This window comes from Gossypium raimondii, chromosome 13, assembly GCF_025698545.1.
Source record: "Gossypium raimondii isolate GPD5lz chromosome 13, ASM2569854v1, whole genome shotgun sequence".
NCBI lineage: Eukaryota > Viridiplantae > Streptophyta > Magnoliopsida > Malvales > Malvaceae > Gossypium > Gossypium raimondii.
Genome location: NC_068577.1, coordinates 6,783,446 through 6,811,167, shown reverse-complemented (window position 1 = coordinate 6,811,167; position 27,722 = coordinate 6,783,446). Strand labels below are relative to the sequence as shown.

Sequence of the window (27,722 nt, the reverse complement as noted above, 5' to 3'; positions counted from 1 at the left end):
ATTTGTTGCCATAGCTCAGCTATGGTCTTACATAATATGATATCATGTTTACTGTCCTAGCTATGGTCTTACATAATATGATATCATGTTTACTGTCCTGGTGGACTTTATTTGTTGTCATAGTTGATAGACTGTCGTCACAATGTCACTCTAGCGATCCAATAGATAACCACTCCATGATTCTGCCAAACTCTATTAAATCCCATAACAATCCACCTATACCTCCAATACGCCCATTTTTCTACCTTCATCTACCTCGCCTAACTAGCTTACAACAGCCCGTTTTCAGTGAAATAAGAACAGTGGTTTCAGGACCACAAATTTAAGTCCAGAAGAAGATTTATTTTAATATTATTTTATGGTCTACCGTATGATAGGAATATCGTATAAAAATTTTGTTAAGAAAATTTTACCGATTACATGATTAATTGATAAAAGGACCAAATTGCATAAAATGCAAAAGTTGAGTTCTAGTATGTATAAGTATCAAATAGCTATGGAATTCAAAATTTGAGGTCCTTATATGGTAGATAGACCATTAAGAGGAGTTAGTAGATAAGTATGATGAATCATCCATGGAAAATTAAATAAAGAAAATGATAAAATTGGAAAGTAAAAATAAAGATGATAAATAATAAAATAAAAGAAAATATCATCATATTATCATCTTTCCTAAATTAAAAATATGGAAATCCTAGTTATGGAGACTTGAGTTCAAGCAAGTTATTTTGGCTCAATTGGGTGAGTATTCAAGTCCTGTTTTTAATGATTTTCATGTTTTCAAAATCGTAATAGCTTAATCTAGCTATCTCGGGGATTAATTTGTAAAGTTATCAAAGTATAAGATTTTTGCTATTTTATGAAGTTTTATGGTAGAAAATGAAAGGTTGTTGATAGATAAACAACTTTTGTAAAGTGAATTTTGATGAAATTGTGATTTAGGGACTAAATTGAAAAGATATAAAATTCATGGAAAAGTTCTAAATTTTATAAATTGCATGGGCTGCAAATGTTATATGTAAAAATCTGCTAGGCTTGAAATAAGGATTAAATTACATAAATTTCATTTTTGAGCCTAGGGATGAATTTGTAATTAATTAAAAGTATAGGGGCAAAATGGTAATTTTGCCAAGAATGTGAATTGAATTGAATTGAATTGAATTGAATTGATTATGAATTGTATTAAACTGAGTTAAATTTACTTGTATAGATCCGGATAGACTAAATACGGAGTTAGATCATGGAAAAGAAAAAGTATTGGATTAGTGGAAATTGCATACACGAACACTTGTCGAGGTAAGTTAGTGTAATTAAATTGTGTATACTTATATGTTTGAATTGAATGTTGTATATGTAAATTCTATAAATGTCACATATATGAAATTGTTCACATATCCGAAAATGTTCAATAAATATTAAGTTTCATTTGGATAAATGATATTCGATGGATACAAGGTTTCTGAATTGGTTGTGGTCCTGCATGTGTTGCAGACACACCACAGCTCGAAAGAGTGTCCCGTTAATAGCTCTCATGAGTATCCCGATATATGGCCCTCTCGAGCTTCCCGTTATATGGTTTTTGCGAACTTTCTGTTAATAGCTTTTTGGAGCATCTCGATTGGTTGTGATCCTGCATGTGTTGCAAACACACCGCAGCTATTATGAGTGTCCTGATTAAAGGCTCTTTCATGAACTTCCTGATATATAGCTCTCCGGAGCTTCCCAATATTGGCTCGTTTAAACTTCCCGATTATGGCTCTTATAAACTTCTCGTTGTATAACTCGAATGAGCTTCCCGTTACATGACTCACATGAGCTTCCCGTTATATGGCTCGAGAGAGAGCTTCTCGTTTATGTTCTCGTATGAGCATTCCCGAATAAGAATTAACGAATTACAGATTTGTACACTTCGTATGTACTACCCGTGTAACCATCGATATTTTGAATGATTTAACGGGAAAAGTTCTGACATGAGATATTATGAAATTGAGATGAATTGTTACAAGTATATATATACTTAGAATACAAGGATATGATGTATACATGTTTCATGGACACTTGATATGAAAAGTAAATGTATATAGAAATTGGATATGGATGAGCTCATACATATTTCTTGATATTCATATGAATTACATGACTAACATGCTTAATTAAGATATGTGTTTAGGCGATTGGCCAAATTGGTTTGAGCATGTTTATTTGCTTACATTAAATGTGAATTAATTGGTAAGTTAAATTCCTGTTATACGAACTTACTAAGCTTTAAAGCTTACTCTATTTTATTTCATCTGTTTTATAGTAATTCAGAAGCTCAATTTGGTTGGAAGCTGGTCGGAGCAACATCACACTATACCTCGGCTCATTTCGGTATAATTAGTAAATTACTTTTGGTTATAATGGCATGTATAGGTTGAATTGGGCCATTAATGGCATGTATGTGATTTTGGTTGTAACTAGCCATTGGAATGGCTTTTGATAGATATGTTTTGAAGAGTATATAAGAGTCTATACATGGTTGATATGTGTTTGAAATGGATGAGTGATGGAAATCATATGGAATAACTGATGAATGGATGAAATGGCATATTTAGTACAAAGATGTTTTTATATGTATTAGGTTAACTTGATAAAAATGAAGACTTGGTCATATGTATTAATATGTCATAAATGATACTTGGTATTGGCTTGATTTGGACGTATTGTATTGGCTTGAGAATATGTTTAAGTGTTTATGTAGGTGGAAGGAAAATTTAAGTGAGAAATATAGCTTGGAAATAGCCCTATTTCTTCCACACTGGCAGAGACACGGGTGTGTGTCTCAGCCGTGTGTGACACACAGCCTAGCACATAAGCGTGTGTTTTGGCCGTGTGTCCCCAGCATCTTAAATATTTTAAAACAGAATGCTCAAAATTGATCACACAGCCTGGCACATGGGCGTGTGGCTTGGCCGTGTGACCTAAGTCAGAGAGTTATACGGGTACGAACACAGGATGGGACACGGCCGTGTACCCTATTTCGAATTCCCACACAGCCTGAGACACGGGCGTGTGTCCTCTACGCCTTGGAAAATTTTTGAGATTTTGCGAAAAATTCTCTGAGTACCCGATTTAGTCCCTACTTGTTTCTAATGTATGTTTTGGGCCTCGAGGGCTCATATAAGGGACTTTATGAATAATATCTAATATGAATGTTAAAAAATATGAAATGTCTGTATTTGATCTGTATATTCTAGTAATGCTCCTAACCCTGTTCTTGTGACAGATATGGGTTAGGGGTGTTACATAGCTCTTTCATTACTTCGCATACAATAATCATGCATATCACTCAAGTCATTAAACTTATTACTTATTACTATATCAAATAGTTCACCATTGTTTACTTAGTGAATTCATATACATTTAACATCTAGCATACACATTTACATGGTAATGTTCATACTCAACATGCTTATTTACCATTTCCATGCACAACAAGAGTTTCAGACAAACTCAAACACAAACAATTCAAATATAGCATTTTTAACGATAATCCTAGAGGTAGAGCACAGAAACTCGCTTGAACTCATTTATCCTCGTCAACTTAGCTTTTCCAAATACCAGAGCCTCTATTGTCCTGGATGCTAAGCGCGAAAACCATATATCGGTTAAATCGAAGGCATTCAAACCTTAAAACCTAGAACTCACTTTACAGAAACTTATTATGAATCCTTACTCTCACCCTTCCTCGAATCCACAAGTACAAAAAGATGAGAAACTTATCAATTTCATAGATTCTCTACTTTTAAACCTCAAATCTCACGACTACTGCTCTATTAGCTAACTATCGACAATCATTGTGTCCTCCACTATGGAACCAATCGGTTCTATCCTATCCCAACATGAATTGAAACTTAACTATTTGCCCGTCAATAACACACTTATGACAAGGTCATTAGACGAGAAATGATCGAGTAGCTTTTGTAATGATAAATAATTGGGGAGAGCTCAGTCACGATACTATAGTAGAATGACTTCATAACTAAATGAGTTTATAATTAATAGTTTAATGACCCAAAATTCATGGGCATCAGAAAAGTGCAATATTGGGCCTCCGTCTTAGTGAAATGGGTTCGTAAATAATTATTAAAAATATTTATGAGACTAGTGGTGTGCCTAATTAGGTGAATTTAGCTTAATTAAGAGTAATTAGGAAAAAGGACTAAAGTGAATAAAGGGTAAAAGTTGAATTGTCGATTAAAAGAAAATAAAAGGACCAAAATGGCAAATAAGCCATTTAGCATAAGTTGAGGCGGCAAACAATTGTTTAATTAATATAAAAAATAAATTAGTTATAAATTTAATTATGTTAAATTATAATAATTATATTATAATTAATAAAATAAGGACAAGTGTATGGTGATGATAAAACACATGTGTAATAAATATATGTAAATATTTGTAGTATAATTATTTATTTACTTATATTTTAAATTAAAGATATTTATTATTAAATTAATTTATTATAAATATCATATTATGAATTGAATTAAATTAAAGCCAAGTGTATGGTGATAAAAATATACAAATGTAATAATAGTATTTATACATTTGTAATATATTTATTTAATTACTTTTAAGTAAATAGATATTTATTATATTATATTATTATTATTATTATTATTATTATTATTATTATTGTTGTTGTTGTTGTTGTTGTTGTTGTTGTTGTTGTTGTTGTTGTTGTTGTTGTTAACTAATATATATATAATAAAGTAAATTAAAAACAAATGAGAAAAGAAACAGAGAGCAATTCGAAACAGGGGAAAGAAAAGAAGAAAATAAAAAGAAAAGGAAAAACTAGGGTTTTGAAGCTTAAATCTTTAATTGGTAAGTCAATTAAGTCCTTTTTACTTAATTTTGATGCTTTAGAAGCTTTGGAACAAAGTTTTGTTGAAATCAAGTTGAAGTTTTGGAAATTCTTAGGTTTTTGAATATAGTTCATGTTGAACAAATTGATGAATTAGGGTTTAATTGATAGAAATTTTAGTTAGAATTGATTAAAGGATTAAATTGTAAAGTAAGCTATAAGTTTTGCATGGTAGGGACTAAATTGCAAGAATTTTGAAATTAGGTATTTATGATGAAATTTAGATAGTTATGTCTAAGTTTGGTTGAAATTTGAGTAGAAATAAAGTATGAATTAAGATAGGAAAGTAAGTGAATTTAATTAGGACCAAATTGAATTTACGGTAGAAATTGAATAGAAATTGAATTGGAAAATATAAATATTAGACTTAAATTAATATTATATTAATGATTATGAAAATTATCCTAATTTTTCGTAGCTAATATCGGACCCGAGGTATCCACGAAGAAAGGAAAAGAAAAAGTGGACGAGGAGTAGACACGAGAATCACGGTTTGTATTACTGTAATTCAAATCTAATTATTATTAATTATTGTGTTTTAATTGAAATGCATGGTAAATAAATAAGATAAGAAATTTGGTATGATAATATTGTTTTGAATGGAGTTGATTTCAAGTGAATATGATTATTGAAATTAAGTATTGATATTGAATTGAATGAAATTAGATTGAATTGTGATTATATGTGAGCAATTGAGATGAATATTGAATTAAGAAAGTGAAATTGAAATGTGATTATTGAATAGAAATTGAAATGGTTTGAATTGAATTATTGAACTATTGTGGTATTGAACTGGAATATTGAAATTGGTGATTGATATGGATTTTATTGGAATTGAATTGAAAAAGTGGAAATTGATATGTGATACTGATGTTGGAAGTGAATTTGCTTATCGAAATTGAATGAAATATTGATTGAAATGTGAAATTGAATCAAATGGAAAATATGAGATATTGTGATTGAAATGGCATTAATTGAAATTGAATTGAGAAATATATATATTGAATACCCTATTAACTAGTCGGGCTGAGTCGGATATAGTTGGCATGCCATAGGATTTGGAAGAGTACGAGATTTATCAGCTTTGCCGATCAGGCACTTTATGTGTCGTATTTTAAGCACTTCGTGTGTTGTTTCAGGCACTTATGTGTCATATACTGATCAGGTACTATGTACTGTTTTAGGCACAATGTGTCGTACTGGTGTGTTTGGTTGGATCCGTGTATCCACCAAAGTCCGAGTCATGTTAATAGGGGGAAAATAAAAGAATTGAAGTAAGAAATGATATTGAATTATGAAATATGTGAATATTTGAAGGTATATTGATTGGAAATTAAAAGCGATTTGAATTGAACTAAATTGATTTGAAATGAGACATTGAATTGAGATGTGAAAATGAAATATAAGAAATAATGGTTTGATGAAATGCATGAAATGGATATTGATATAGTAAGAAGATATATAAGTTAAAATGAAGAGAAGTTATTTAAAATACATATTATTAAAATAAAATTAAAGTTTAAATGCATGAATGATTTATTAAAGGTAAAATAGTGGTAAGATTTAATGTGTATATATATATATATATTGTTTTTACCTTAAGTATTTGAATTATCGTAATACCACTGGGTGTATACTCAACGTACGGTTTGTTTCCATGCGCAGATTAGATACATAAAATTTTTTGAAGAGTTGAATTTGAGATTACAAGCTTTCGTCTCATCACATATTCAAGCAACAACATGGTATGTTTTCAAATTTTGAATAGAATGGCATGTACTTAGGAAAAATATTAAGTATGTTCCAAGTGTCCGTTTTTATGTTCAAATTTATTAGTAATTAGTCAATAATTAATTCGGCACCAAATGTAATATTCCTATATCAAGTTCCTTGAGTCGAACATGGTATAGGGGTGTTACAAATAGGTGAAAAGCTAGAACTTAATTATAAATCATTTGAGCCCTAATCACATATGTCCAATCGGTCCTTCCGCTAACTTGTTGAAACCATAAATGAATTGCATGTTGAATCAAATGAACAAAAATGAATAGAAATGAGTTAGAGAAATGTGTTATATTTGGAAATGAATGTGGTTTCTCACTAAGTACAAGAATGACACGAGAATTAATTTAAATTTTTGAATTATTATTTAATTAAATAATTGAAGTTCGAAAATGAAATTAAATTAATTGATCATTGTGAATCCATTAAAGGTATAAATTAAATATAATTTATCATAGGTTCTTTTACGGTAAAGTTGCCATGATTTTAACGAATTTAGAATTGGGTTGGAAAAATTATTTAATTGGAAAATTAATTTAAATTAATTTAATAAATAATGTATATTTTGAGAAATAGAAAAACATTTACTGGGTTGAATGAAATTATAAAATGCTAGATTAAAATTTTATGAATCACATATAATTTGACCTAATATAAGAGAGACTCGAATCTCCATCATAATACATATGAGCGGAGCCACACTCTATTAGCAACCCCTCTTTGGGATTGGTTTTTTCCTATTAAATATACATTAAATACATTCTACTAATTCAACTAGGGTTTCACTTTCTCTCATTATAAATAGATGGTACCGGTATGACTAAAAATATAAGAAGTTACACACAACTTTTGAAATACCGTTATTCTCCCTGAAAATAGAGAGAATTTATCTCTAAATATAAATTCTATTTTCTAGGAACAACAAATTTACAGATTTCTATAAGAAAGAGATATTTACTTTCCACCTGAAAGTAAACAAAAATCATTTTTGGTTCTGTGTTTGATTCAAAAGTGTTAGAGCCCACACTAGAAGTAGTTCATGGTACGAGAATAATGAAGAAGGTCATTCGGTTGAAAGTCAAGAATGACAATGATCAGTCTAGCCTAAAATAAAAGTGTGATTTTGGGAAAAAAATATTATTATAAATATCACAAACCGACTCGATTTTCATATTTTTATTTTTCCGCTGTGCAAGAAAATCATTTACGAACTGAATTTTTTCTAACATAAACACTAAGTGGTTTGAAATCGACTGAGGCTAATCCAAAACATATATATTTATAATTTGTTCTTTAAGCTTTTTGATGATGGCTCTGTCTAAGAATTGGATAGTTTCATATTCCTTTTGGATTTGTAATTTTTTTTTCTTTTGTTTTTATAACATAACTACAAAAGGCATTTAAAGTTCGAAATGTTGTGTTTTTATAAATTTGGTTTATGGGAACTCTCGGAAGAGTTCAATTATCACATTTTTGGGGAACATTTCCATAATGTTGTAGTTCACTAACAGTGTTATTGGAGGTAAGCTTCCAAAAGAATTAGTTCTCCTAAGGGAAGGAAACATCTTTTTGTTTTCAAATTTCCTACAAGGGGATTCTACTATCAGAACTTTTCGATTACTAAAATTGCGTACAGAGATACTTTGTCCTTAACACACCTATCCCATGGCTAACTGGACTGTTTATCAATATTTAGCAAAAATAATAATACAATAATAAAGATAGTTAAACTAGAATTCAGAAATATTGAAAACAAATTTGAAGATTTTCAAATTTTAGAATTACATATTCCTCCTTGGCTTGGATACCAAACGAATCTCGAGGATCTAAGGATCAGGAGATGAACAAGAGTGATTCCCTGCAAACAAAAGAGAAAGACGAACACAATGATTATCTACAAAGAAAAGATGAAGATGAATAGTAAAGATTTTCTGACAAAATTCTCTCAAAAGAAAAACGATGATACACAGTAGAGATAAAAGTTTTATAATTCAAAGAATATATTCTTTGCAATTGTAATAATAGTCTTGAAAAAATTATGTAAGAAGAGAAAAAAATCTTTATAATAATGTAAGAGATTAAATTCCTTAAAAAGACGTTGTAAAGAGGTAAGAGCTCTCTATAAAAGGCTCTCAATTTAGCAATGAAAGACACGACTCAAACATTCCCTTGAGTAAAGTTTCTCCAAAAAAATTCTTAACTTTAAAATATCTAAGTTTTATTTCAAAATTTAAAATAAAAAAATCAAATTTAATTTTTCAAAAGTTTGTTAACTTTTAAAATTTTAAGTTTTTGTTTTTAAAAATTTAAATTCAAAATAAATCAAATTTAAATTTTCAAAATTTTAAATTTCAAACGTTTAATTCCATTCTATCCTCAAATTCTTGGGACTTGTTTAGTACATTTTAAAATTTAATCTCTTAAAATACAATTTTGAAAATTGTAAAATATATCGATATAATTTAAAAATAAAAATAATGAAAAATTTTATTAAAAAATGAAAATTTTAGTTAAGTTTTAGAAAAGTTCAAATAATAAAAATAAAAATTTAAAGAATTGAAAATTTTAATTATTAGAAATTATGAGAAAATGTAAAAAAAGTAGTATATATAAACTCTAGAAAATTACGATAGTTTAAAAGTTACAAACATTAATAAAAATTCAATAATTTGAAAGAAAATTAAATTAAGAAAATTCAAAAGAATTTAAAAATTAAATATATATTAGAAAAAATTAATATTTTAAAAATAATTTTGTAAAAAATAAACAATATATAATTTCTAAGATTTTCTTACAATTTTAAAAATATAAAAAATTAAATTAATATTCACTAAACTAACAATGGTCAAAGGTGGTAATTTTCTAAAATGTTTGATTTTTTTATTCTTTTATAATTTTTGAAAGAAATTACGTCAGGTGTTACATATTAGTTGGCTGAGAGTGTCATGTGGTACGTTCTAATTGGGCCACAAGTCAATCGATTTTTGAACACAATTGAAACTAAACCAATTAATGGAATGTAACTTAAAATATCAATATGGACAAAAAATAAATAAATATTAAAGTGAGAAAAATAGTAAACTTTATGAGCCAAATCATGTTTTAAATCTTATAAAAATATTTAATTAGTAAGTTATTCGACTTGAATTAACTTTTTTTGGTGGTGACAAAACTTATGAATATCATTTAGACTAAATCGAGTTAGTTTTTGGTTAGGTTAAATCGGGTTTTAAATTTTTAAATTACTTCATGTATGAATCAAATTTGGTATTTATCATTTCAAATTCGAAAATTTAAAGATCTTACTATTTCATATTCGGATCATTCGGATTTTCCAATTAGATTTTCCTTAAATGGGTCATTAGAAGATTAACACTTAAGACAATTAGGTCTAGTTTAAGTTAGATTAACTTCGTTTTATAAGGAAATTAAATTAGGTCCAATTCAAATTCGTATGGGTGAACTTAAAAGTGCAAGGAGGGACCTGGTTCCTTTATTAAAATGGTACAATTCCATTTCTAGTACCTCTAAAAAAGTTAATAATTAAATTTAAAATTTTTAGCATAAAATTATGATTTTGATCTCTCCAATAATTTATATTATTATCTTGACCTTAAAAAATTTTAAATTCGCCTCTACAGATTCATATTTAGATTGATTTTTCGAATTTGAATAAAAATTGATAGATGAACAAAATTTCAGGAGCATGGTAAAGCTTTTACCATTTGGCACATTTGTAAAATCTTAGTGACAACTCCCATTAGTGTAAGTTGCAACTCTTAACTTCTATATTTCATGATTAAGTTTTTGTTTTGGTTATTTAACTAAAAAGGTTATAATCTGGTCACAAAATTATTCAAAAGTCTTCATTTAAGTCACCAAGCTGTTACAATTGATTATATATGGGTTTCTCTATTCGCACTGCATGCACCAATTGAAAGTTTTCTTTCCTCTTCTCTTCTACAATTTAGTTTTTATTCATGAAACAACTTTTGACGTTACATATCTACAAATCAAAATTCAAACATTATTTTTCTCTGATCTCTAACACTGATCGTTGGATTAACTTAGATCTAATATATGTTTTTCTTCTTGTCGATGGATACTGATCTACCGTATTAGTTACAAAATCGTCTATATATATATATATATATATATATATCATGGCATATTCCACATATTTTCAATCTAAACTTTTTATATAGAATTCAATAAAATGGGTGTATTTAGAGGATAGCATTACATCAAGACAAAAGGAAAAATACACTTTTCGTGGATGAAACAAAGCAATGTACTATTTTTTCAAAGGAGAACGACACACACCACTTTCAGAGGCCATACATTTCTTTTCCATTGGTGCCATCTACTATTTTTTTTTGTTTCTTTAAACATTTATATTAATAACTAATAAGATCATTTTTCATTTTTTTAATAAAATGAAAGATTTATAAATATTTTTAATAATTTTATTTACACATAATTACATAATATTGGGGTAAATTATACTACTAGTCACTTAATTATTAATAAATTTTTTCTTATCATCCAATTATGAAAGTTACATAATAGTCACTTAACTATTCAATTTTGTTTTTTTGTCACCAATTAGCTAATGATAATAGCTTTTAAATTGGCATAATAATAACTTTAACTCTCAATATTTCTGAATTATGTCAATTTAGTCTTAATTTTTTATTTAACCATAAACATTTACATAAGTTTAACCTTTTTTACTATTTTACTTTTTGTGACATTTAAGTAAAATGGGTTTTAAATATATACATTTTTTATTTTTTTAAATTTTTATGATTATTTATTTATTGTTAGTTCGATGGTCGAACCGGTCGAACTGATTGAATTGAGAATTAGTGGTCTAACATATTCAACCATCGGTTCAATTATTAAAATACTGAATATAATATTCTGATATTGTACCCTATCATCATTTATTTATTTTTATTTTTCAAATTCAGAATGTCACATCATCAAAATCTTAGAATTTTCAAGATTAAAGATCAAAATAAATCTAATTATCAAGTTTAAATATCAAAATGAGAAAAAAAAAACATGTATCAAAGCAAACGTAGCTATTAAGTTCGGGGGTCAATGTCTGCTAAGTTGAAAGACAAAAGCTATCCTTTTTTTATTTCACGATCACTACATTCTTAACCAGTGAACAGCTGTTTGAAAAGAAATAAAATATTTGTAAATTGTAGGTAGCAGTTAATTTAATAAATGTCGGGCACAGCTTCATCATTGGGATTCTCAAAAGGTTTTTGAAGTTTTTTTATGGTAATTGAAAGGTTAAATTCTGTTTTTCCATTTTCTACCATACTCAATTTAATTTTATATTTTAATTTAGTATAATTTAGCCTTTATTTTTATAATGCAAATAGTTAATATTTTAATTATTTTAATTAAAATAAAATGATGTTTTAAATAAAATTTCATGTTAATATTTTAATGGAAATAATTAAAATTATTAACTATTTAAATTAAGTGATAATGAACAAAATATGTCAAATTAAAAAAATATATAGTTTAAATTTGAACACAATAGAGGACCAAATCAAAATTAACCTATCTAAAATCACAAGTGAATTATCGATAAGAAAAAAATCCACCATATAGTTATTTTAATTTTCTACATTTTATAATTAATTAGAAATTCAATATTTATATTTATCGATGGAAAATTGGACGAAATATAAAGAAAATAATTAATATGGAATAAAAATATAAAAATATGTTTCTAAGAATGCCTACAGATTTAAGAACATCCTTACGACTCAAGCAATCTTCATAAAAGCATTAAAAAAACCGTCATTTTATTAATTAATTTAAAAAAATGTTAAAAATATTATTTATTGCATTTGTAGTTTTGCATGCTTTCTCCACTTTTTTTTTTCTCTCTAATTTTTCAACCTTTTTTTTGTGTGTGTAATTCCTTAAATAAAAGTTCATGAAGTGGTGCAGCAGTTCATGCAAAGATTTCTCTGTTCAAGGAAAGAAAGTTCAAATTTATCTCTCTGTGTTTGTCTCAGATTCAATGAATCTGGACATGGTTTAATCTTCAATTCCTCATGTTGGGACATTAATATATATATAATGATGATGATGATGAATGCAAGCTTCGTGAATTGTAAGTAAAATTCCTTGGAACTCTTTCATTGTCAGAATTTTGTTCTTTGACTTTGCAACTCATACAAATGCTTTCTTTTCTTTTTTTCTTTTTGACAACTTGGCATGATGATGATGATTTCACCATGGATGGTGGTCATATAAAGTTATATATATATTTTTACAATACTGAAAAGAACAATCTTTTAATTTGGGTGACTTTTTCTTTTATCCCTTTATTTGAGAATGTGGGGTTGTATATAGGTTTCATTTGTGTTCATGCTTCAGAGTTCATAGGATTAAAGAATGAAATAAAACATTTGTTTTATGATTCTTTTAGAAAAGCTTAATCGAAACCCACTTTCAGTTTTTTACCTGTTTGATGATATTACCCTTAAGCTACTATGAACTTGTCAAGAGAATACAAAATCTACCAGACTTGTTAAGGGTCTATAACTATTTGTTGATTAAAACATGGGCAGATTGTTGTGTTCTTTCCATCTGTTTGAGGACATTACCAATCTGTTGTGTAGGACAATATTATTCTTAACTATTATACATTGACTGTCTTGAATATATATTTGTGTCAATATTCTTTTTGCTTATCAAAATCTGAAATTAGATATCCCCTACTATGATGTAAAAGCCTTGTTGTAGCGGAAGAAATTAGGGGTAAGTTGGCTATTTGACTTTTATAGGCCTTAACTAGTGAAGCACCAACTCACAAAGTCAACACTAAACAAATGATATGGTTTATGTTGATTATGCAAATATAATTAATGATTCAACATGGATGATCCCCTTTCAAGTAATACCAAAACAGCTGTTATATTCAACTTGTCAAAGTTTATGAATGTAGAATAGATGAGAGCTAGATTCATTTTCTTGCATGACAAAGTCTCCTTTTTGACATTAAATAGTTCAGAAAATAGGGCTTCTTGAACTCTTATAAATAGGATCTCTCCCCTTCTATGGTCATCAATTAGCTGCATTGATCAAATTAGACCTTTTTATGTTAGTATGTTTACTTAAATGCATTTATGTTCCTTAAGTTCAATATGATTAAAATTGAACTGTTGTGTACTAGGCTGCTAGTGTTTTCTTTACAGGTCTTCTTATGAATAACTACTTCAAATCATGTAGGTCATAAACTAATCTCTAGACGGAATGAGTCATCGAGTCGCTGATGCGCTTGGCTACAAGGATATGGATAACATCAGTGCTGCTTCATCACGTCACAACTCGGAGAATTTGCCATATGTTCACAAGGTAGGGGTACCCCCTAAGCAAAATCTGCTGAAAGAAATTGCAGGCACCCTGAAGGAAACTTTCTTCGCCGATGATCCTTTACGCCAGTTTAAGGATCAGCCGAGGTCGAGAAAGCTTGTGCTAGTCTTCCAAGCACTGTTTCCTATTTTTGAATGGGGAAGGAACTATAGCCTTTCTAAATTCAAAGGTGACTTGATTGCTGGACTTACCATTGCAAGTCTTTGCATACCACAGGTATCCCTGTCTGCGAGTTAATGTAGTTGAATTTTCCATTTTCTTCTTCTTTTTGTTTCTAATATACTGTAATTTACATCAGGACATTGGATACGCAAAGCTTGCCAATCTCGACCCCCAATATGGATTGTGTAAGCTTCTTTCTACTTATTAAGACTGTATTTCCATGGTGGAGTGGGAGGGAATCATACTGATTTTCGGATTGCATTGCAGATAGTAGCTTTGTTCCACCTCTTATTTATGCATTCATGGGAAGCTCACGGGATATCGCTATTGGACCGGTGGCTGTGGTGTCTCTCTTGCTTGGTACTCTCCTGCAGAATGAGATCGACCCATCTGAAAATCCGGTGGACTACCTACGCCTTGCATTCACAGCTACATTCTTTGCTGGTATCACTCAATTCACACTTGGATTTTTCAGGTAATATAGCCAATGCCTTATGATTTATCAAATACCTGTTTTGCTTTATCCTTTGAATGTTTCATCATTATGGTGAAAATCCGGGTTTATATTGTATATGCTGAATGGTTGGTGTGATCAATTTCAGGCTAGGATTCTTAATAGACTTCCTATCTCATGCTGCCATTGTTGGCTTCATGGCTGGTGCTGCTATCACCATTGCCCTTCAACAACTTAAGGGTCTGCTCGGCATAAAAAAGTTTACGAAGAAAACTGATATTGTCTCCGTCATGCGCTCAGTTTGGAGTGCAGCACATCATGGTGTAAGTGATTACCATCATACTTTTGAGGCATTGAACATGTTTGAATTCGGCTAATCGTAATGGAAACTTTGTTGTACAGTGGAATTGGGAAACTATACTAATAGGAATGTCCTTCCTGGCGTTCCTCTTGGTCGCAAAATACATTGTAAGATCGTAGTTCGTAATTTTTTCGTTCATCGTATATGTAGAAAGCTTTCTTCATGTAATCATGACGCTGTATGAAACTGAGCAGGGGAAAAAGAAGAAGAAACTATTTTGGGTGCCCGCAATTGCTCCGTTGATTTCGGTTGTCCTCTCCACCTTTTTCGTGTACATCACACGAGCTGACAAGCATGGTGTTCAGATTGTATGCATAATCCTTTCTTCTCTTCGATTTATTTACGAGCCTTGGCTTGTTGCAAAAGTAATGAAGATTCATTTTCTCAATGTTTATCTTCAGGTGAAACATATTAGGAGGGGAATCAACCCATCATCTTTGAATGAAATATTTTTCTCTGGAGAATATCTTGCCAAAGGTTTCAGAATAGGTGTTTTAGCTGGTATGATTGCGTTGACGGTATGCAAATCCAGCCCCCTTATTCCTTGATTTTGCTTAAGGAGATTAGATCGTAATAGCCGTGTCTTTCATCTTTTAGGAAGCTGTGGCAATTGGAAGAACATTTGCTTCCATGAAGGACTACCAGTTGGATGGAAACAAGGAAATGGTAGCATTGGGAACAATGAATGTCGTCGGTTCGATGACATCTTGTTACGTGGCCACAGGTACGAAAACAGAAAGTCATATCCGTCACGATTCATCACCTCTTTCAGATTTATATAATCAAATAAAATGTTCCAATATCAATCATCTACATGCTCGAGCAGGATCCTTCTCTCGCTCGGCAGTAAACTACATGGCTGGATGCAATACTGCCGTATCTAATATCGTGATGTCCTCTGTCGTGCTACTAACATTGGAACTCATAACTCCATTATTTAAGTACACTCCAAACGCAATACTTGCTTCCATCATTATATCTGCAGTGATTAGCTTAGTAGACATTGAAGCAATGACCCTAATATGGAAGGTCGATAAGTTCGACTTTGTTGCTTGTATGGGAGCCTTCTTTGGTGTCGTTTTCTCTTCCGTTGAGATCGGCCTTCTAATAGCGGTGAGGAACATAAGTAGATTGTTGACATATTCTTAAGTTTTTTATTGATTTGCCACACATATCCACCTATATGATCCATGTTGTTGTCGCAACAGGTCTCGATATCGTTCGCTAAAATCCTCTTACAAGTTACAAGACCTCGAACCGCGGTTCTCGGAAAGATCCCGAGGACTACGGTCTATAGAAACATCCTTCAATATCCAGCTGCAACGAAAGTTCCTGGCATACTCATTGTTAGAGTTGATTCTGCAATTTACTTCTCCAACTCCAACTACGTAAAAGAAAGGTTAGCTTTTCCACATACATGAAGTAACAAAAAGGATGTATAGACATTGACAGACTGCAAACTTTTTGCAGGATTTTGAGATGGCTGGCTGATGAAGAAGAACAACTAAAAGAAAGTTCCCGACCCGGAGTCCAGTATCTCATCGTCGAAATGTCACGTAAGCTGTCTTCGATTTTTCGTTTTCCGGGTTCATCAAACTGTCACTTACTTTATACATTCTTTTTCAGCCGTTACTGACATTGACACTAGTGGCATACATGCCATGGAAGAGTTATTCAGAAGCCTTGAGAAGAGAGATGTTAAGGTAACATACATCAAGATTAAACTCAAAAGATTTGTAATGGCATCCATGCCATACGTGCTTTTTACTAAGTACTATCGTTCATGCATCATACATGCCATACTTTAAATTGAGTACTATTGTTCATATCATACATCATGCATGGCATACATTAAACTAAGTACTATTGTTCATGAATCATACATGCCATACATTAAGCCAAGTAATATTGTCCATGAATTATACGTTCTTTTTGCATCATCCATGCCATGCATAGTTTAACTAAGTATTACTGTTCATGCATCATACATCATACGTGGCTTACATTAAATTAAGTACTATTGTTCATGCATCATAATACATTCTTTTTGCAGCTTGTTTTGGCAAATCCAGGGCCAGCTGTGGTTGACAAGCTCCATGCATCAAAGTTTCATGAGATGATAGGGGAAGATAGGATCTTCCTCACCGTGGAAGATGCAATTGTAACATGTGCTCCAAAAATGGATTTGGAACCATAAGTTACTGTCGAACTGAATCAGAATCCAAGTTATTCGACACGGTTCGGTACACAAGCTCACACAAAGAAGCTTGTTAACGCAAAATTCTGAAGATACTCATATTGAAGAAAATGGGAAAAATAAGATTACAGTGAATAAATATCATACGGGGCTGGGATTCAACAGAGTTTGTAAAAGTGTAAATTTTACTAGAGGGTTTTCTTTATTATTCTCAGGTTTTCCTTTAAAGGGGGCATTGGGAATTTTTTTACATTTTCCTTTATTTACATACATGCCAAGTGAATTTACTTAACTTTTGATCATATATAATGTGTGTTTTTAAGTCCATATCCTAAATCCCCATCTAAATGTTAATCAATTAATTTATTGATATAATATTTACTTAACAATGGTTGTTGATCATCCATGCTTGCAAATTGTGGTGAATATTGAAATATAATTAAGAGTAGTACAAACTCCAATTTAATACATATCGTCTTTTTAACAAAAGCGGCAAATGAAACCTTATATAATTTTTCATCAATCATCATTTCATCCTCATAATTCATTCCTTTAAATTAAACATTAAATCTACTTACTTTCATGGATTGTTAATAAAATTTATGATTTCTCTTGAATCCAACAAAGCAATATAGCTAACTCCCTAACAAAATAAAATGAGCTTTTATTAATTCAAATATCCGGTCCAAGTAATAAATTTATATGAAAATAATAATATTAATAAGTTAATTTTATTTTAAATAATTAATTGACCAAGTAATTCGGTTTTCTTTTGCACCTCAAATTTAAATTGCATTGAGACATTTAGCATTAACTTCAAAACATAAGAAAGATCATGTCATCAACTTTTACATATTATTATTTCGTAATGAATTTGAGCCAACCATTTGATATGCATCAATGAAGCATAGAAATACCTAAGCATTATTACATTCATGTAAAAGTAATACTCTTTCATGCCTTTTTGTTAGCAGTTTTCACATAATTTTCATGTCCCAATCTTGTTGTAGGGTCAACTAGAATGGAAGAAGTTTCAATATGGGGTTTGACCCATGAGAACATACAACAATCGATCTATCTTGGTAAACTCAATTGCGCATATGCTCCCCTAGAGTTTCATTTTTCTAACTTTCACTTTATGTCCCTACGATTTTCTTTTTATTGAAATTTAATACCTCTTGCGCTATATCAGGTTATGGGTTTTATTTTTAATCTTTTTTTCTTCTTTTCATTGAAATTTTGTTCCCCACGTTGAGATCATATTTTAATTTTTATTGTTCTATTTATAAAATTTCTCAATATAAAGGTAAAAAAAAAGTTGTGATAGGGACCTGTATTTTATTTAGTTGGATAATTTAGTTGGATTTCATTAGAGTAATAGAATTAATTAAAACAGATAATAGGTTTTGTTAAATGACACAAACCCCTCGAAGTTGATCATTTATCAACTGTAATTAAATCATTTTCAATAAAAACAAAAACACTTTAATTGTAATTTTTTGTAATCTCTTTTATTAATTTAAAATTAATATATAATAAAATGATGATAATATATATATTTTTGTGTTAAAACCTTTATGCTATTAAATTTGATTTCTAATAATAATATTTAATATTAAAATTTTGATTTATATATAAATTGTTTTTATTATTATTCTATACTTTTTGTAAATTATTTTTGAAAAAAAAATCATTAACGCCTCTAATTGATGTATCCAGCAAGTTGGGTGTATCCTTAATCAATGACTTGACTATTTTCTTCGTCTATAACTTTGATCAAGGCAAAACCGAGCTGCAAATTTGGTTGGACACGAAACAACCAAATTTGGACCACTGCGTTTGGCTTCAGGCTATCCCTGTTGTTCTTCAACACCTTACTGTAATCTCCATTTATAATATATGACAGGCTCGATCCGATGTTCCACTTAGCCAAGTTCACTGTAGATACACTAAGGCATGGTTCTACAAAAGCTACTGCCATTTGTCTTTTGGCATTAAGCATTCTCTCTTCATCTTCATTTAGGAATGTACTCTTAATTTGTTTCAAAGATATTGAGAAACGATTCTGTTGAGACATCAAATCAGTAACTTGAAGAAATTTTTGAATGATTATCTTTATTTCACTTCCACCCAAGTCTTGAATGCAATCATTGAATGATTGTGGCATATCCGAAAGTGGTTCCAAACCCATTTCCATAAACTTTTTCGGATCTTCTCTCTTTCTCTAATTATTAATCTTTTGCTTCTTCTTTTTGTTGCCGCTCGTCTTTTGATTCTTCAACTCCAACTTCATGACAAGATTTGAGACCCTCTTTCTCAACCATCCTCTTGTTCTTCATCTCCGTGACTAGACGAGCTGTAAATTTGGATAATACCATCTAAGTTAATTTCTATAGCTTCTCGCTTTCACTAGAAGTAGATGCTTCAACACTATTCAACAGCTCCAGCCATGGACGATCACCATCATCAACTTTCTCTTTACCCTTTAACTTGAACATCTTCGATTCTTCAAAACTTATTTCAACAATTGTAGGAGCCCAATTTTGCCCGAGCCCAATAAAAAAAACCAAATAATAAAGTCCAATTACAAATAGCCCAAAATAAAACAAAAGAAATCTAATGGCCCAGTGGCCCACAACCTAAACTAAGTTTTCAAAAAATAAACAACAAAAAACCCTAGCCGCCGCTCCTCTCTCATGTCTGAGGTCTGCCACCGCCAATTGCCCCTGTCCCATCGTTGACTCTAGAGACGCCTGCAAATACGGAAAAACAAGAACAACAAACACGCAATGGCAGCAAGAACAGTAGAAAAATAGAAAAATAACATTGTAAATCGGCTATAAAAAGCCTAAAAAACAGATTGTAAGGAGGTTTTTTTTTTAAAAAAATCGAACAGAGATGAAAGCAATCAAAAATACAAAAAAGCTAATACAAAAAAAAGGTGATTTGTTTAATTTAATTAATTTATTTTTTGAAAACAAATAGAAAAAAAAGAAAAGGAGTTTTTTTTACCTGTTTCGGTCGTCGGAGGGATGCAGAAACCGAAAGGTCTCTTTACTTTCGGCCCGATTTTGTCGAGATTTTAGGTTTTTTTTGGCCCAAAACGGAGTTCTTTGTAAAGAGAGGGTTAAAAATGGGTTTTGGTAATTTTTTAACCACCGAAGAAGGCGGTCACCATTGCTGCCGACCGGCAGCCACGACGGAGGTCCGTCGTCCCCATGGCCGGCCTAAGAAAAAACTTTAGAAAAAAAAAGAAGGGTTTTTTTCAAAAACAAAGGAAAAATTGAATTTTTTGGGAAAATTTTAACTTAAATAGGGTATTGAAACGACGTCGTTTTGGCCTGGTTCTATAAACCCCAAAACGGCATCGTTTCGGGCAAGATCTGCCAACCCGACCCCTTCAGGATCCACGCGTTTTTTAAAAGGGGTCTAATTTCTGCTTTGGCCCTTTCGCTTTTTTGCTACTTTTCAATTTAGTCCTGTTCATTTTTATTTGTTTTAATTTTCTGCCCATAATTTAAATCCCTGTGCAATTTAGTCTCCTAACCCACTGTGACCCCCTTGGGGAGTGACGCGTGTCAATATGAGGGGGATAATTTCCATTGAACGCCCCTAAAGTTTTTATCTTATTTTAATTTAATCCTTCAAGTTATTTTTCTTTATAATTTAGTCCTTTATTCCCTTTTCTTTATTTATTTTACGATTTATGCGTCAAGTTTCTCTTAAATTTCAATTTAATCCCTTATTTGGTTAATTTTGCTTCTTTATGTACTATATTATTTATTTTAGTATTTAACATTTATGTTATTTATATTTTCTTTTATTTACACATTTTATTTTTATGTTATCCTTGTTATTATTTTATTTACTCGTTTTATTATTATGATAATAGTTACAATATGATTATCGCTATTATTATAAACCGATAGTCTTATTACTATTATAGTTGCATTATTATTTACCAACATGTTTCTTTTATTTTTATTTTCTCATTCATTTTATTTCTTTTATTTATTTATTTATTTTTGCTTATTATCCTAATATCGTCATTTCACTTTTTACCTACATGACTATTTCATTTTATTTCGCTATCACTATTCCACGGGTCATATCACAATGTATATATCATTTTTTACTTTGCCCAAATAAATGTATATCGTTTTAAAAGTTACATTCGTTTTACGTAATGCATAATAAATATTTAAAACCGAGGCAATGTTCATTATTTTTGGGATTCGAGGAGTTGTGTTCCTAACTTACGAAGTCTGACATCTTTCTAAAACTAAAGTAATCGAATATTTATTTTATTTATTTATTTTTCTAAAAAAGAATAAAAACAAGATTTAAAATAAGATCAAATGGTGATTGTTCTGGTTTTCGAGGATTCCAAGCATCGTGCCCTAATTCACGGGGTACGATCTTTTCTCCTCAAATAACTCGTAATAAGGCCTTTTCGTAAAATTTAATTTAGCTAATTGATTTTAAAGAACATCATGCAAACAAAGAGGGATCATGGTTTAATTTCTCTTTGAATTTTCAACTTCCAACATCAAAACATCAAGTAATCAACTAGGTATCAATTTTGGGCGTTATGAGGGTGTTAATCTTTCCTCATACGTAACCGACTCCCGAACCCTTTTTTTTGGATTTGTAAGACTAAATATTATCGTTTTAACAAATCTAACGTTTTATTACAATGACCGAGTTTTGAGGTGATCCAATCACACCTAAGTAAAAAAGGTTGGTGGCGACTCCATCTTAGTTTTCAAAATAAAGTCGATTTCAAAAAGATTTCGACAACAATGATAGGTTTGTTCACAAAAAAAAACTTTAGTATGAATAAATTAGTGCCTGTTTATATATATATTCGGAGTTCTAATCCGCACCTAACTTTGACTCCTATATCGTATTGAAGTGTAAAAAACCTTTTATCTTATCCAGACTATTCGGTTTTGTTTTTCTCTAACTATATAATATTTCCCATGATTTTTAATCTTCCAAGGCTTCCATTTTTATTTTTAAAAATATTTGTTAGGGATTTGAGGGTTAATTGTAAATTTTCCTAAAAGTTTTTTTTTTATAATTTACGTGATCATTATATGGCCCAATATAAACTGATTCTTTGGATGAAATTTTTGACCTTGTTCTCTAGACACTATAGATTGTAGGCAGAGTTTTTCTTTTCCTTTTTATTAATGATTATGGTTAAAAAAGTAATGACATGTAGAAGAGCTATGATATAATTTCTCAAAGTGGGGTCATAGCCCTCTAAAATTTTGGGAAAATATCATTATACCCTTTAAAAATTTTGAAAATATCATTAGACAAATATATAATGTATGACCATAAAATAACAATGTTCACGCTTTGTCATTTTGATGACTTTTCTAAAGATAATATTTTATTATACTTTTCAATTAATGTTAATCAGCTCTCACATGTTCAATATAATCTCAAACGATTTCATTGAACAATTATTCTTCACATATTGATCATAATCCCAAACGATCTCATTGAACAATGATCCCTTCTTATTACATCATTATAATCTCAAATGGTTGCTTCGCCTTCGAGGCAAACTTAATTTCAAACGGTTGTTTTATCTTCACTATGAGCGTAATTTTAAGTACTTACCAATGGTTGCAATGCTTACGATGTCGGTGTAATTCGAAATAGTTAATTACTGTAGAAATTTTATATAAAAATTGATATCATTGTTATGCTCTGCTTGGTGTTTAGTGGATTGTTTCTGTCAGTGTAAAACATAGACAGTTACTAGGCTTCATTGTATCATCAAAGTTTATTTGCCAGTAACTCTTTTGCAAACCATATATAGGTGGGGGCAAATAGAACCTCAAAAAAAGTGGTATTGATCTACGCCTCGAAACATTCATTAAATTCTCATAAGTTTGTTTTTATCCCCATGCTCTAACAGATTTTGATATTAGTATCCAGAATTGTCGGAATCTATTTATAAGCATTATTGGAAATTATCAAGATTAATTTTGTTTAATTATAAATTTTAGCTTTTTACTTTATTAAAATTGAGAGGTAGTCTTTATATTTTAATTTTTCAAATCTTAGTTTTTATATTTTACGAAAATTAAAAACATATAAAATTTAGCTTTTTCTTCTTTCTTTTTCATTTAAATTGTTGAATTATTGATTTTTCCCCTAATTTTCTTATGTTAAATAGTTTCTCTTCTTCTTTTAATATTAAAATTTTGATTTTAAACTTTGATAATGATATGAATAAATTGATGAGTTGGATTTTGCGATAAATGTAACACTCAAAAATAGGAGGTTAGAATTTTAAAATTTACATCAATTAAATCCTAACCTGGTTAAGAGCTTAGAAGAATTTTATCTACTACTTTCCTTTTAATTTTTCTGCACTAAGGAACCATGGTAAAAATAGATTATGTATTCATTGTTGTAGAACATGACCATAAATGGTCAAGCATGACTTATTCTACTTTTCTTGCCCAATATCGATTCACGCCTCTTCCTTTATATTTCCTTTTAAATCCGGTCAGGTGGCGCCCCAATTTTGGTAAAATTTCAGTAACGCCCTCAACTTTGGAAAAATTACAAAGTTATTGCTTCAGACTATCCCTATTGTTATTCAACACCTTAATTTCCATTTATGATATTGTAATACCCATTTTTGCCCGGCCCATAAACCAATCATAAACCCAATAAAAAATAGTCCAATTACAATGGCCAAATTCGTATTGAAGCCCAATCACTAAATCCAATTACAATACCCACATAACCCAATATCCAGAAAACCCAATCAGCCCAAACCTAAACCCAACTACATCTAGCCCAAAACAGAAAAAGAACCAGAAACCCTAGCAGCAATGGCTGGCCTCCAACGCCGCAGCCACCAGGGCTTTCCCTCGGCCTCACGCGCGCCTCTGTACGTGCCACGTCCACCTCCGTACTCCAGTACCTGCAGCAAACAAACAAGCCAAAGCAGCAAAAACGGAAGAAGACAAAAATAGCGAAAAGGGAATGAGATTTTGATATTTTTCTCTTTTTATTACCGAGTATTTTCGATATAAAAAGGGATGAAACCAAACGAAAGAGGGGTGGGACGAATATTGTATGAAATCCTTGAAAGAAAAGCAATAAAAAACAGTTCTTAAAGGTGATTTCAAAGTTGTTATTTTTCTCTCTTCAATCTGTTCTTCGTTTTGATGTATATATATATAAGTAATAAAATAAATAGAGGAAAGGAGAAGGAGTTTTACCTTCGTGGGTGCGCCGATGAAGCCTTCTTCTCCTCTGGGTGAATCGGAGTTGAATGGGCTGAGGCCTAGGATTTGAAACGGCAAAGAGCGAGGGAAAACGGAGAGTTTCTGGATTCCCGACCACCGCGTACGGCGGCGCCGTCGCTGGCGACCGACGGCCGACGCAGTGGTTTGGTGAGCTGGCCAGCCGGATTCTGGGTTTTGAAAGAGAGAGAGAGAGAGGTTTCTCTGTTTTTTTTTTGGAAAATAAGGGAAGAAATGAAATTTTTAAGAAAAAATCTGGTTTTATAGAGGACCTAAACGGCGCCGTTTTGAGCCTCAACCTCAATGGCCAAAAACGACGCCATTTGCCCATAGCAACTCGCACGGTGACCCGACCCGGGGAGGATCCACGCATTTTTGTTGCGTGGTCTATTTGCGCCTTCGATCCCTCCACTTTGCTCCATCTTTTTAATTTCATCTTTGTTTTTTTGTAATTTTCCCGCACGAATTTTGAATTTATTTCAATTCGGTCTTGATTTAAATGCTGCGTTTTGAGGGCACGGGATTATTTCCCTTTTTGGTCCCCAATATTACGTGCGTATTCTAATACGACCCTTAGACATTTCTAATTGCATTTTCTTTCCCTTAAATTCGGATTTAACTTTCGATTTAGTCCCCCTTGCGCTTTTTAAAATTACTTAACTATTATTATTATTATTATTATTATTATTTGTATTAGTTTATGTGTTTATTTATTTATGTACATATATCATTATTTTATTATTTACATTATTACCTTAAGTTTTGAATTATTATCATATATTAATAGTTAGTTTCATTACGTATTTTTATGTAGTATTATTTTATATTATAAATAAAATTGCATTACCACTTTGGATTTATTATACATTTGTTTCAAAATTTATTGCGTATTATTGTTTAATCTTCATTATATATTGTTATTATAAATATACGTATATATATGTATTATTTAATGTACTTTGATATATTTTTATATAATACTTACTTTAAAATTTATTTGGACATTATTATTTTATGTAGTATTTATCTTTAACCGTATTTTTAATTTATTTCAAATTTTCATTTATGTATTACTTATTTTAAATTTATTTTAATATATAATTTCCTTTCTTTCATATTTTTAGTTATTTCAAACTTGTACATTGGGTTGGTGTTTGTATTAATTCACTTGTTTCTTAGTATTTTTATTACTATTAGCTTTTAAATGTTAATGTTGATACCTACATGTGATGTGAAATTATTGTCTTTATGCGTATGGTATTTGTTTATTGGCATTCATTTATTATTAGTGTTTATTAACTTATATTTTGGTTTATGAATTATCGCCTCACGTCGTGCATTGTTATTCCATTGTGCTTTATTCGTTCAAAAAGTCGTGTTTAATATGGTTTAATATCAAAACCGATTTATTCAAAAACTTTCAAGATAATGCAAAGTTCGGTATTTGGAATCTTCGAAAGAATTGAGCCCTAACGTATTGGGTTCCAATTTTCCTCGTTGAATCTAAATAATCGAAGATTTTCTTTAATTAAAACATAAATAAAAAGCTCATTCTCGGGAATTCGATACGTGGTGTCCTAACGCATTGGATGTTACATATTGTTTTCTCGAGACGAGGATTTTTCTAACAAATGAAAATAATGGCAATATTCGATATTTAGGAATTTTGTGAAATCGAACCCTAACTTACTGGGTTTTGATTTTCTCATTTGACCCAAATAATCAAATACCCTTCTTAAAATGCATAGGTTTTGAAAATCGAGAGATAGACTTAATTTTGAGGATTTAAAATGTTGCACTCTAACTTATTGAGTGCGACAATTTATTGCTTTGAAATAAGTGAGTCTCATCATCCAATTTATTTCATTCAAATTTTCTTTTCAAAGGATCCTATCTTAAAATCGTTTCAAATTCTTGACACTAAGACATTAAATAATCAATTCGGTACCAATTTTGGGCGTTACGAGGGTGCTAACCCTTCCTCGTGCGTAACCGACTCCCAAACCTATTTTCTCAAGATTCGTAGACCTAAAATCGTTTTTAAGGTGATTCGATCACACCTCATTAAAGATCGGTGGCGACTCCCATTTGCATTTTCAAAGTCGATTCCCGTTTTTTTTCAAATTTTAAAAATGGTTTCGACAAATATATGACAGGCTCAATCCAATGCTCCACTTGGTCAAGTTCACCATAGATACACTAAGACATAGCTCTGCAAAAGTTATTGCCATTTGTCTTTTGGCATTAAGCATTCTCTCTTCATCTTCATTTGGCATTACCCCTCTAAAATTTTGGGAAAATATCTTTACACCCTTTAAAAATTTTGAAAATGTCATTAGACAAATATGTAATGTATGACTATGAAAATGACAATATTCACACTTTGTCATTTTTATGAATTTTTTAAAGATAATATCTTTATTACACTTTTTCAATCAATGTTAATCAGTTCTCACATATTCAATATAATCTCAAACGATTTCATTGAACAATTATTCTACACATATTGATCATAATCCCAAACGATCTCATTGAACAATGATTCGCCTTATTACATCAATGTAATCCCAAATGGTTGCTCCATCTTCGAGGCAAACTTAATTTTAAACGATTGTTTTATCTTCACTATGAGCATAATTTTAAATACTTACCAATGGTTGCAATACTTGCGGATTACCATAGTTTTTGTAAGAAGAAATATATGTAAATTTTCTTAAATCAAATTGACCTCATCCGCAAGACAAAAATTTTACTGTTGCTTTTATCTCAAGAAAAAATCATGTTGTAATGTTTCCTTCAATTAGAAGAATTGTTATCATAAACATCTTAGTCACATTGTGGGTCTCATCAGGGACATCTTTATATACATTTTTCAAAATTAGGCAAAGGGAATCCAATCACCATACACATATTTGGGCTCATTCTCTCATCAAGGGAGCTCTTCAATACTTTTCTTCCTCATTCCAATCATGGATGGATCTATGCCTTACACTAGTGAATCATTCTAAAACCTCATCACCTTCTCTACCTCATTGAAACTTTACATCAACATTAAGCCTAATCCACATCAAACTTGGTTTACTAAATCATAGTTTTGTGCAAAAAGACTTATTTTATTCAAATTGATTTGAAAATAATAATATTTAATACTAATTCAGAAGATATTTGAT

At 30.5% G+C, this 27,722-nt stretch overlaps 1 protein-coding gene and 1 long non-coding RNA gene across 3 annotated transcripts; one reads left to right on the top strand and one right to left on the bottom strand.

The window, feature by feature from the left end:
* Nucleotides 1-12,699: 12,699 nt before the first annotated feature.
* LOC105782184 (sulfate transporter 1.2) lies at nt 12,700-17,563 on the top strand. Of its 2 annotated transcripts, none has more exons than XM_052626468.1 (14): nt 12,700-12,833; nt 13,955-14,314; nt 14,397-14,445; nt 14,528-14,735; nt 14,863-15,037; nt 15,117-15,182; nt 15,270-15,383; nt 15,477-15,593; nt 15,673-15,799; nt 15,902-16,188; nt 16,284-16,474; nt 16,546-16,631; nt 16,702-16,778; nt 17,129-17,563. In XM_052626468.1, the coding sequence occupies exons 2-14, from the start codon at nt 13,979-13,981 to the stop codon at nt 17,270-17,272; spliced, it is 1,977 nt and encodes a 658-aa protein (XP_052482428.1). In that variant the 5' UTR covers nt 12,700-12,833; nt 13,955-13,978; the 3' UTR covers nt 17,273-17,563. The 2 variants fall into 2 exon arrangements, with proteins under 2 accessions (XP_052482428.1, XP_012462193.1); XM_012606739.2 differs by lacking the exon at nt 12,700-12,833 and adding an exon at nt 13,682-13,825.
* Nucleotides 17,564-23,739: 6,176 nt separating this feature from the next.
* Nucleotides 23,740-24,782, bottom strand: LOC128036009 (uncharacterized). The gene is made up of 2 exons (XR_008192798.1): nt 24,529-24,782; nt 23,740-24,227 (listed from the first exon to the last, which is right to left on the bottom strand). It is a non-coding gene; the product is annotated as an uncharacterized LOC128036009 (long non-coding RNA).
* Between the last annotated feature and the right edge of the window lie 2,940 nt (nt 24,783-27,722).